Below are 13,068 nucleotides of genomic sequence, written 5' to 3' on the forward strand. Positions count from 1 at the left end.
TTAGAACTAATATGCAAATTCAGTAAAGTTGTGGGATACAAAACCAATATGCAAAATTCAGTTGTGTTTCTATACACTAACAATGAACTATCTGAGAAAGAAATTAAGGAAACAATCTCATTTACAATAGCATCAAAAAGAATAAAATATTTCGTAATTAACTTCACTAAGGAGGTGAAAAATCTGTATACTGAAAACTAACTGATAAAAGAAATTGATAAAAGACAAATCCTATGTTCATGGATTGGAAGAATTAATGTTGTTGAAATGCCTGTATTACCCAAAGAGATCTACAGATTCAGTATAACCCCTACCAAAATTCCAAAAGCATTTTTCCTAGAAAAATCCTAAAATTGATGTGGAAATACAAAAGACCCCAAATAGCCAAAGCAATCTTATGAAGAATGAAGCTGAAGGCTGAAGCCATCATATTTCCTGATTTCAAACTGTATTACAAAGCTATGAGTAATCAAACAGTATGGTATTGGCATAAAAACAAACATATACTAATAGAACAGAATAGAGGGCCCAGAAATAAGCTCACACAAATACAGTTTGATAAGAACACCAAGGCTATGCAGTGGGGAAAAGATAGTCTCTTCAGTAAATTGCTGGGAAAACTGAATATCCACATGCAAAAGAATGAAACTTGGCAACGGAAACAAAAGCAAAAATAAACTATTGGGACTTCATCAGTTTGAAAACCTTCTGCATGGCAAAGGAAACAACAAAACTAAAAGGCAACCTTTGGAATGGGAGAACATATCTGCAAATGACATAGCTGATAAAGAGTATCCATATCTGATTTTTTAAAAGTATGAACCTCAATACCCAAAAACCAATAAATCCGACTTAGAAGTGGGCAGAAGACATAAATAGACATCTTTCCAAAGAAGACATATAGATGGCCCACAGACACATGAAAAGATGCTCAACATTACTCATCACCAGGGAAACACAAATCAAGACTACAATGAAATATCACCTCACACCAGTCAAAATGACTAAAATTAACAACACAGGAAACAGGTATTGGCAAGGACAGGGGAACAAGGCGAACCCTCTTACACTGTTGATGGGAATGCAAACTGGTGCAGCGGCTCTAGAGAACAGTATGGTGCAGCTGCTCTGGAGAACAGTATGGAGGTTTCTCAAAAAGTTAAAAATAGAACTACCCTATGACCCAGCAATTGCACTACTAGGTTATTTACCTAAAGGATACAAAAATATAGATTTGATGAGGTACATGTACCCCGATGTTTATAGCAGCATTATCAACAATAGCCAAACTATGGAAAAATCCAAGTGTCCATTGATGAATGGATAAAAAAAAATGTGGGACATGTGTGTATACATACATATATCTATATCTATCTATCTATCTATCTATAATGGAATATTACTCAGCCATAAACATGAATGAAATATTGCTATCTGAAATGATGTGGGTGGAGCTAGAGAACACTATGCTAGGTAAATTAAGTCAGAGAAAGACAAATACCATATGATTTCAATTATATGTGGAATTTAAGAAACAAGACAGATGAACATAGGAGGGAAAAATGAGAGGCAAACCAGAAAATAGACTCTTAACTATAGAGAACAAACTGATGATTACTGGAGTGGAGATTGGTAGGGGGAAGGGCTTTCAACAGGTGATGGGTATTAAAAAAAAAACTGGGCAAAGAGGTCGAACAGACTTTTTTCAAAGAAGATATAGGAGTGGCAAGCAGATATATGAAAATGATGTCATTAGTCATCAGTGAAATGCAAAATAAAACCACAATGAGCTACCTCATACCTGTTAGAATGACTTTTATTAAAAAGACAAGATAACAAGTATTGGTGAGGATGTGGAGAAAAGGGAACCTCTGTACACTGGGTTGGTAAGAACGTAAATTGGTACAGCCATTCCAGGTAATAGTGTGGCGGTCCCTCAAAAACTTAAAAATTGAACTATGCAATCTAACTATTCCACTTCTTGGTATATGGCCAAAGAAATGGAATCGGTATCTCAAAGAGATATTTGCACTCTCATGTTTAATGAAGAATTATTTATAATAGCTAAGATGTAGAACCATCTAAGTGTCTGTCAGTGGATAAAGGTATTTAAAAAGTGGTAGAAGTAATATTCCATTGTGTATACATACAGCATATGTGTATATGTATATTTCTTGTATGTATACAATGTAATGTATACACACACATGCAAGAGGGAAATCCTCTACTTCTAACAATGCAGAGGACATTATGCTAAGTGAAATAAGCCAGATACAGAAAGACATATACTGTGTGATCTCACTTATATTTGCAATCTAAAAGAGTTGTGCTCAAAAGTAGAGAGTAGAATGGTGGTTGCCAGGAGCTATAGGCAGGGAGAAATGGACAGACACTGGCCAGAGGCTACTGACTTCAGTTATAAGGTGAATAAGTTCTGCGGATATAATGTATAATGTGATGAATGTAGTTAGTAATATTATATTGTATGCTTGAAATTTGCTGGTAAAGTTAGTCTTTATTGTTCCCATCACAAAAACAAAATCATAACTACGTGAGGGGATGAAAGTGTTAATTTGCCTAATTGTGGTAATCATTTCACAATGTATATGTAAATCATCATATTTTATACCTTAAGTATATACAATTTAGTGTTTGTCAATGATACTTCAACAATACTGGAAAAATTATAATAACCCTGCATGTGACATTTTTTGGCCTATATCACAGTTTTGTCAAGTAGTTTTGTAAAAAGATTTATTTGTATCTGAAAAGTAACTTTGGATGAAGAAATCATGATTCTGAGAAGATTATTCATTTCACAAATATTTTTTGAGTTAGGCAAATTATCCAAGTTTACATGTTTTATTGACAGGCTGAGATTAATATATGTCTAGATTATTTTACAGTTACTTCCTGCCTGTCCTATATCTTGAATTTCTTTACCCTTTCATGTGTTTTTTACTTTCTTCCTCAACCTGATTATGACTTCCTGGTGGAGAGGGAGTGTGTCTTCTGGGTAGTTTTTGCATCCACAGCAGGACTTACCTAACAGGCACCTATTTTGCTGCTGCTGCCTTAGCTCCTGTTGTTGTGTTGTTATTATTATTATATGAGCTCAGTTTGAGTTTAAGTTCCATTCTCTTCATCTAGCTGACCTACACCTTTCAGAGGTTGAGGTCTGATTCTGAAAGAGTAGAATTTTATGTGTGAGTTTTCTCTCTTTGGGTCTTTGGAAAGTACTCACCTCATGCCAGGGAACCTTGTACTGCCTCCCTTAGAGATACCACACAAGTCAAAACTCTGCTTTCTTATCTTCCCCGCTTAATCTCTGGGCCATCTCTCCACCAGGACTCTGACCCTGATATTGTCCCTGTTATCAGTAACATATTGCTTATTTATACAGGAGAAATCCATTGTTTTATGACGCTTATAACCAGTCTCTGCAACTCTCTGCCCCTGTAGCAGAAAGTGCGTTCCTCGTGATGTTTGCCAAACAACACTTCATCTTTTAGTCTCATATAACAGTAGTATAAGTTATAAGATTCAGGCCTTAAATGATACTAATAATGAATCGATATTCAACAGTTTTAACCATACTCATTGTCCTTCAAGCATCCTGATCTATTAAGTCCTGAAATTAAATATGACTTTCTTTATTTCTAAAGTCCAGCCAGCCACAAAAAAGCAGTCATAACCATCACATGTTTTTACTTCATAAAGGGCACTCCAGTTGTTTCCTGAACACGTGTGTTTCCTGTAGTGTCTCACGCTCTATACAGGGGGCCAAGTTCAGAATCTTGAACTGACTAGTGAACATCAAATGAAATTAGAATTCTTAGCTACAATATTCCTAACCATACTGTTTGAAAAATTACCAAATATTATAACTGTTTTGCTGACCTTGTAGGCTTTACTGGAGTAGCTCACATGTAGGGAAAGGGGAGTTTGAAACCGCCTTGTGAAAAACACAGTGGTAAACTTCCCCACATACTGCCCTGACAGAGCATTCCCACTCTTTGGCCTTACTAATGAAGGTTTATAGAAAAGTAGGTTTGTAAAAGGCTCCAAGGTCCCAGAGTGGGTTAGAAAAACATCTCTATCTTTACAGATAGTTTTCTAATCCGTTCTTAACCACCGCCGGCTCCCACAATAAATATTCCAAGGTTTTCTCAGATGAACTTTTTCATATAAGCTGAATATCTATTAAAAATATTTTCCATTGTTTAACTATGATCTCCTTTTATTCTTGTGGTTTAAAATGAAAGCTTCTGTTATTTCTCTAAGTATTTTGATTATTAAAGAACAAATAATTCTCTACCCATTCACCAAAACTGCCACTCTAGTACAATTGCTCTGACTGTTCAAATTTTGACATTTCACTGAGATCCAAACTTCATTTTAAAAAAGGTTTTTTTCAAAGTTCCTTTTTTTTACATCTTGTCTTATGATTTTCTTAACATTTTCTTTAGCTTACTTTATTATAAGAATACAGTATATAATACATAAAACCTACAAATTTGTTAACTGTGTTCTTGGTAAGGTTTATTTTTTGGTTTTTTGTTTTGTTTATTTTTTATTATGTTCAATTAACCAAAATGTAGTTTGTTTGTAGTATGAGTGGTTGATGAAAGAGATGGTATTAACAGTAAGGAAATTTATTTTCATACATGCAGATAATTTTTGGTAGCCTGTAAATCACCAAAGTATATGTGGACTGCTGTGGCCTTAACTAAATTTATTTTAGTAATTCAAAGTCAACAAGCTCCTGGTGGGCACATTCTCTGTATCGCACATTTTGCAATGGGCCCTGCAAAACCAGAGAGGACTAAGGCATGCTCTCTAATCTTTAGGGGTCTCCCAGTCTATTAAGTAAGGCTAATTCATCCACAGTTAACAAAAATAATGTAAGAGGTTGAGAAGTGGCATAAGAGAGGTGCTATAAAAGCCAAGAGGACTTCTCATTGAATAAATTCCAATGAATTCAGGTTCTTTAAAAATCTGGGTCAATCTACTTCCTTACTTACTCTACCACAGTTCTTTATCCTATGCTCAGGCTGCATTGCAACCACATTATTTCAAGGATGCCATAGTAGTTTCACACCTCTGCATCTTTCCTAACTTCATTCCTTTTATCTGGAGTGCCCTTGTTCCTTTTCATGAACGGTCAGTGGCCTCTCATCTCTATGAAGCTCCAACTCTTGGCCACTGCATATAAATGCAGTCATACAATATGTGTCCTTTGCCTCTCCTTCTTTCACTTAGGACATTCTTTGAAGGTTCATCCATATTACGTGTCAGTATTTCATGACTTTTCGAGGCTGAAAAAAATTCTGTTGAATACAGACACCACATTTTATTTATTCATCAGTTGAGGGACATTTGGGTTGCTTGGACTTTGGGACTATTATGAATAATGCTAGTATGAACATTTGTGTACAAGTCTTTCTATGAATACGTGTTTTCAGTTCTCTTATGTACATGGCTGGGTGGCATTGCTGGTTCATATAGTAACCTGTGTTTAACTTTTTCAGGAACCCATAAACTACTTCTCAAAGTGGCTGCTTCATTTTGCATTCCAACTGACAGTGTATGGTATTTCCAGTTTCTCCACATCTCTGTTACCACTTGTTAGTGTCTATTTTATTACAACCATTCCGCTGAGTGTAAGATGGTGTCATATTGTGGTTTTGGTTTGCATTTCCCTAAGGAATAATGAGGAACACCTTTTCATATGTTTATTTGCCATTTGTATATCTTCTTTGGAGAAATGGCAATTCAAATAGCCCATTTTTAAAATTGGGTTGTCTTTTTACTGGTTGGGAGAGTTAGTTATAGATCCTGGATACTGTCTGTTGTCAAATACGCAATTTTTCAGATATTTTCTCATATTCTGAGGGTTGTCTTTCCACTTTTTTGATAATGTTCCGTGAAGCACAGAAGTTTTTAATTTTGATCAAGTTCAAGTAATCTATTTTTTCTCTAGTTTATGATTTTGATGTCTAATCTAAGAAACCATTGCTTAATCCAAAGTCACAAAGATTTATGTTTATGTTTTTTTCTCAGAGTTTTATATTTCTGCTCTTACAATTAAGTATATGGTACATTTTGAGTTAATTTTTATATGTGGTGTGAGGCATCAGTCCAACTTCATTCTTTTGCATGTGGATATCCAGTTGTCCCAGCACCATTTGCTAAGAAGGCTATTCTTTTCCCCTGGAACTGTCTTTTTGGTCCCCTTATCAAAAATCTGAGCCAGATTTTAGAAAAACAAAAATAAAATTAAGTTAGCATCCTAGCTCTTCTCTTCTTTCACCAGTGCCTTTGTTTTCTGAAAACATGAACCTCAGTTCAATAGAGAAATGGACATGGCTTAGATCTATAAAATATTATGGCACAATCCAAAGGTTTTGTCTTATTTCACACAACAATCACGAAAGACTGATGTTACCCTTCTACCTCCCAAATCTACAAAGGTATTCATATCTATACCCTTATACTCTGCCTTCTCTCCTATTACAGTGGATGAACTAAACTTGCACCTCTCTGGGATCAGCCCTTGTGCTTGTACTCCGAATCCCATTCCCTTTCATTGACCTAAGGACTATATTCAAATAATCACCTCCCTTCTCTGACATCAATTTCCTTCTTCTAGATTTTTTCCATTGGATAAAAACATGTTGTAATCACTCACAACACTTTTTTAACACTTGCCCAGAAACAGCATCTCTCTTCTCCTTTGGAGCAAATCTCTGATAAAGGAGTATACATATTTGCTTTCTTAATATCCATTCCTCCTGTTCCTCAACCCACACAACACTGAAAGTGTTCCTAGAAGGACACCAGCAGTCTTCATCTTGCCAAATCCAGAGATCAGTCTACTCTTCTCACCTTACTCTAGCTCAGCCACATTTGACCCAACTCATTATTCCCTTACAAAGAACTTTCTTCACATTGCTTCTGCAATACCACACTCTCCTCTTTTCCCTCTAGTCTTCTTGGATATGCTTTTTCAGTCTCATTTGCAAAATCTGTCTTCTTTTGCAGACTGTTTCCAGACCTTGCAAAGGTTAGTTTTCCTCCAGCCTCTCCATCATACTCCCAATTGATATATCCAACTGGTGCTACCACCTACTAAATTTTGGGGTGCCCCCCCACCTAAAGTGAAAAGGCAGAGCCCCTTGTTAAAAATTATCAAAAATTTGAAGACAGCAACACCAGAGCATTAAACCCAGTATGGGGCCCCAGGAGACTGCATATTTCATGTACCCATGAGGCTAGTCCTACCTATTGGCTTCCTGATAAGTCCACTCAAATATTTAATAAATATCTCACACTTAGTAGATATAAAACAGGCCTCCCAGTTCACACTTCCATATTAAAAAAAAGGCAGTCCCATTTCTACCCAAGTTTTTCCACATCTCAATAAATTGTGCCACTATTTACCCAGTTACTCAAGCCAAAAATCTGAGATTCCTCTACCCTTTCTCAACCAATCCATCAGCAAGTCCTGTTATCTCTGCCTTCAAAGTAGATGCTCACAATATATCTGGAGTCTAAACTTTCACGGTCTCCAATGATCATCTCAAAGATAATGTTTCTCCTTTTACAGTGGAGAAATCTGTTAGTCACTACTTGAACCAAATGATTAAAAATATCATTACCATGGATAAAAATCTGATAAGACAAGCATAGAAAATATTTTTGAGGATTAGAAATATATTACTGATTATTATATAAAATGTGCTATAAAATAGTATGTAGTACATTATCCAATATTTTTTATTGTAAAATATATATAAAATTTACCATATCTGCCATTTTTAATAACATTAAGTACCTTCACATTGTCCCATCTTTGTATATAATTGTATATGTTATATATTATATATAAAGAGGAGAAGTGGAACATATACAAACACATGGAACACTAGTTAGGTAAGCGATGGATTATATTTGACTTTTACTTTCTTGTCTATATTTTGTAAATTTGTATGTGAACATATACTATATAATTTGTAATAAGAAAAATGTTTTTGTTGTCTTTTAAATCAAGGATGACAAATGTTTCAAGGAGAAAGTAGTAATTGTCATATTTTAGAGAAATTGTGTAGAGTGAGAACTTCTTTTGGACTTGGCAATTATGGCTTCACTCATTCAAGATAAAATCCCCTGAATGGAGGAACAAGATGGGGCAGCATATGAGAAGGGGCAGCAGGCTGAGCTTTGGTTCAGTGGGTATGTGGCCAGGAGGGGATTCCTGGCTAGGAGAAATGCCTCAAATAGAAACTGCAGGAAAGCAGACATGACAGCAGGCGAGGACAGTTCAGCTTTCCTGGACCCCCAGTTCCAGTGAAGGAGAGAAAGGTCAGGAGTGTGAAAACAGAGGAATAGGGTGGTATGTATAGAATTTGGATTTTACTTTGTAAGCTATGAAAAACTTTCAGAGCTTTCTGACATTTTTAGAACAGCGTTTTAGGAATATCAAATCTGTACAATCTGGATTGAGGGTAGAGAAGACTAAACTCAGCAAAACCTATTAAGAAGAAAACGCTATAATTCAGAGATTAAGTAATACAACTTTAAATGGGGGGGGGTCGGGGAACATGAAGAAGAACAGGCATCAGTCATGGACTAATGGACAGAAAAGAAAGAAAGAAATAATATTATCTCATTTACACTCAATGACAAAGAATACATTCAGTTATTACTTGGTTTGGCCAAATTCTATACGATTTATCTGTTTCTTATAGAGTGATTTAAAATCTAGGATGATATTATTTCCAGAGGTACTCATATTTGTTTTAAAGTATCTTACTAGGCTGTTTCTAGACTTTAAAAGTTGGATTGATTTATGTTTTAGAGTTCTCTTCCTGAAGTAATATTCTAGAAAATCACTGTGGAATTATAATTTGGTTTTCAAGGCATTTTCTATATCTCTTTGAATAGTGAATCAATTGCATTGCCTATGGAGGGAATCATTGGTTTTATTAGCTTTATTTAGTAATTATACATCCAGTTTATTTCCTAATTTATTTGAATTTTTTTTCAATTTATGTATCTCCTCACTAAAATTCAATGGGGAAAAAAGTTTTTTGGTTTCATTGTGAATTCTAATAATGTTCTATACATGAGTAGCACTAGTTAGAGAAGATATAGCACATACACAATGAATGCAATGGGCCCGGTTCTCTGAAACATTGAATTTAAAAGCACTTTTAAAAAATCAGATCATTTAAAATGCAGTAGAGATGTTGACACTTTAAGGCACCGTGATTGTGATCCTTTTTTTTTTTTTAGTGTGACCTATTCTTGGTAACACAAATAATCACTACCTCCTCTTACTTTGTTTTTAAATATATTTTCACTTATTTATTTATTTGGTTGCTTCAAAGAAAGGCACAATCCTTTGTGTTGAAGTAAATAAATAAATATGACCAGCCAGTGTGTTGACATTCAGAGATTCTGTGCTTGTGCTCAGTGTTTCAAGTCTTGGAAGTATGAGGTTTATTTTATGATATATGGCTACAGAATTAGACCATCGGTTACCATATCACACTGAACAACTTTGACATTTCTCTAAGGAACCTCTGCTGAAACCTGTTTCTCCTCTGCCAGGAAATATCATTTAACAGGGTGAAAGTTCACTGGGACAATTTAAGGCAGCTGATCTCAGGTGTGGTAGCAGCTGTTGTGTGGGACATGACTTATTTTAGAAGAACAGAAACACTATTATCTGGACTCCCAAGGGACATATGGAGAAAGTCATGCCCACGGAGTCCCATTCCAGGAAAATGTGCTTGAGCGCTTATTTATTGGCAGTCGTCACTCACTGAGATTCCATCTGGCAAAAATGTGGATTTTTCTCTGTCCCAGAAAGTTGGGGAACAATTATGTAAGTTGTCTCAAAGAGTTTATTTTTAGCCACTTTTTATGGAGAAATTTCAGTCCCTCAGTTGTTACAAGAAATTCACTTCTGTAAAGAAAAAAATAGAGAAAGCTTCCGTATGAATTTCTATAGAACTGTGTATTCATGTACCATGAAATAGAAACACTCGTCTTCCTATTTGAGATCATTACTCAGTCTTCCTGGGGAATGTTCTAAATCTTATTTTCTATATTAGGAATGTTGGAGCCAGTCAGTAAAATCAAAGCTGCCAGGAGGGTGAAGAAGGGCAGCCTGAGTAGTATATCTCCAGGTGTGGAGGCCTGGAAACCCTGCCTCATTGCTAAAGCAGTGTTCTCCTTGCTACTCCCTCCCTGCCACCCTGTAGGATTTTAGCACCTGAATAAATGAACCCTCTAGCCATCTGAGGTCCAGCAAAGCTGGTCAAATATATTTTAGTGACGTAAGCCAGCACACAGTATTAAAAGTGAGATCCACCATTAGAACTAAAGAGGTGTCTTTGGAAAACCAACTATATAATTTCTATCCCCATGGGATTTTTTTCAACAATCTTCTTCTATAGATAAGTCTAATAAATGAGAAAATAATTATGTTGGTTTTCTTAACTTTTTTTATTTTAGCCTTAAGTAATGCAGGCAGGTTGATTTCTATTGTTACTGAAGGGAATAGTTGACCTAAGTAGAAATTTTCCTGTTCCACTTAGCTTGAGCCTATTCTGAGTGTCAGTTTTGATTTCTTAAAGTAAATCTTCTATAAGGATTTAATAATTATTCTTAAACACTGTAGTTTTTTTACATAAAAACAACTGACAGCCCATCTGTCATTTCCATATATTAATTTCTTAATAAGAGGAATACACTTAAGAATGCCACTTAAAGCTTCATTTTTTCCATCTTTTTCTGTCTTCCTCTTTCCCTCAACAGCCCAATCACTTCCTTCCCACATTGCAGCTACAGCTGGCTGCTACCACTACACACACACACACACACACACACACACACAGAGTGCTGACTCAGTATAGCAGAAGAGGTTTGTTTTCATCCAGTGTGTTGTCTTTGGTTCAAATAAGCATTATAAGATATTACAATACACACACACACACACACACACACACACACTGACTCATCTAAATATAAGCCTCAGACCGAAAGAAAAAAAAGAATTCCTTATTTCTTGGAGCTTATTGATAATATGTAATATCAATAGGTATTTGTAATACTTTATTATCTGTAAGAGCTATTATATAGTGGAAATATGGCATTCAGATGCTGACTTCATGTGACCCATTTACTAGATGAGTGTTCGAGTTAATTAACTTCTTCCTTTCCACATCTATTAAAATGAACACAGCATAGATTCTTAAGAAATGATAGTTGCCTTACATATATACCACCTCTGTAGCTCCTCCCCACCCCCTTTTTTTGACATTTATTGCTGTTGGTTGAGGATGATGTTTTCTTGAGCTCTGGAATTTGCTGGTGTTCTAACACAGATTGCCAGAGAGCAAGTTTAATCAGGACCCTGTGCAGCAGTACCAGAGTATCAAAATTATATGTACCCTAAAAATACCAGCTTCATGATTATGAAAAACTCCTATCAGCTTTAGTCATTACCATTTATAAGTCCTGTGTCACTGTCTTGTGAAAGCCGTTGCTCCTTAGTGCATTTTACAAAGATGGATAAAAATAGGAGGAAGAAACTTTGCCTAAAAATTAGCACCTTGTTACCAAACTTGTAAGAAGGAATTTGTCTTAATATGTCCTTTTGTTTTAGGAAATAAATCAGTCTGATTTTAAAACAATATATGAAAGCAAACTAATGTGACCAAGAAATGTTCTTGGCTCTTGGATTGCTTCAAACTGATGTTGAAATTGAAACAACTGAAGCCACATCATTTTTGGAGCAGTGTTTGCTCTTGATAGCACAAAGGCAAACACATGTATTACCAAACACTTGGAATCTGATGAAGAAATTATGTAAGAAAATTAGAGGTCTATAAGCCAGCCGAAGTGTAGTAAAGGAAATAGACAATCCAGGAGAAACTACATAATGTAAAATGCTTAAAAGCTTTCAAAAGTTTTGGATAGAATCTTACAATCTTACTTTGTCATCTCTATTTGCACATCAGTGTATAAACTCAGTGATTTATTTCTTTCATCAGTTACTGGTTATCATTCTTTACCTAAACCTGGGTGAGGCATCTGCTTTATCTTAAGTGTAGGTCTACAATGGGATATGTTAAAAAGTGGATGGAAATATTGCTTGATAAATTAAAATCTAATCAAAGGAACTATGCTTCCGTTTCTGGAAGAGTGTTTGACCTATCAATGAATTCATTCAACACTTACTGTCTGTTCTGTGTAGTTGCTACAGGAAGATGGAGTTCTCATCCTAGACATCTTATGTTACAATAGGGAAGTAATATATAGATTCAAATAATAATAAAACTGTTGGAGGGAGAGAAAAGATAAATATCATTAGGGATGCAAAGGGCTATAGGACTTAAAAGGGGAAAGAGATTTCTTCTAACTGTCCTAGACCTGACTGACATATACATAGAATTTTGCCGGGAGAAAGTGGAATAGTGAAATAGTCCAGACAGAAGGAAAAGCATGAACGAATGTTCATGTTTGGGGTAGAAAAGTTTAGAGCAGATTCAAAAATAGTCTCCGGGTTTGTCTGGAGTGATTTCTTTAGGAAATATAAGCAGCTGAACTGGAGGAATCAGTTGGAGTTAATTGGTGGGGAGTCTTAATCATCATATTAAATAACTGGGGTTCATTGAAGAGGTGGTGGGCGCTAATGAAGGTTTTGAGCAGAAAGGTGAGTGGCGAGCGAGCAGATCACAGTCACAGTAGGAAACTCACTCCGATAGTGAAATGCATGCACTGAAGGTAGTTTGAGTGGAGGCAGAAGGATCATCATCCTACTGCAGATGACCAAGGCCAGCTAATTAAAGAGACAAGCCAGTCAACAGCTTTGCTTAAGGAGAGGCAGGGGAGGAGAAGGAAAGATGATTCACACTTTGAATCTGATTCGTAAAGAGAATAACAACATCATTAACAAGAGGGGCCAGGAGGAAGAGAAATGTGAGGGTCATATAACAGGAGTGTTTCAAAGTGTTGATTAGGATAATAATACTAATAATGATTTAGCGCTTATTA

General features: G+C 35.7%; 1 protein-coding gene across 4 annotated transcripts in view; it reads left to right on the forward strand.

Annotated features, from left to right (window-relative positions):
- Nucleotides 1-13,068, forward strand: part of FAM13A (family with sequence similarity 13 member A) — a 359,485-nt gene that overhangs the window by 243,925 nt on the left and 102,492 nt on the right. For 2 of the 4 annotated variants that reach the window (XM_032861787.1, XM_032861771.1), the window contains exon 8: nt 7,894-7,935. The exons of the other annotated variants lie outside the window; for them this stretch is intronic. In XM_032861787.1, coding sequence (XP_032717678.1) covers nt 7,894-7,935 — 42 coding nt within the window. The remainder of the gene's footprint in view (nt 1-7,893; nt 7,936-13,068) is intronic. 4 annotated transcript variants of the gene reach the window in all.

This window comes from Lontra canadensis, unplaced genomic scaffold (assembly GCF_010015895.1).
Source record: "Lontra canadensis isolate GAN:19392208 unplaced genomic scaffold, GSC_riverotter_1.0 scaffold1, whole genome shotgun sequence".
NCBI classification, from domain to species: Eukaryota; Metazoa; Chordata; class Mammalia; order Carnivora; family Mustelidae; genus Lontra; species Lontra canadensis.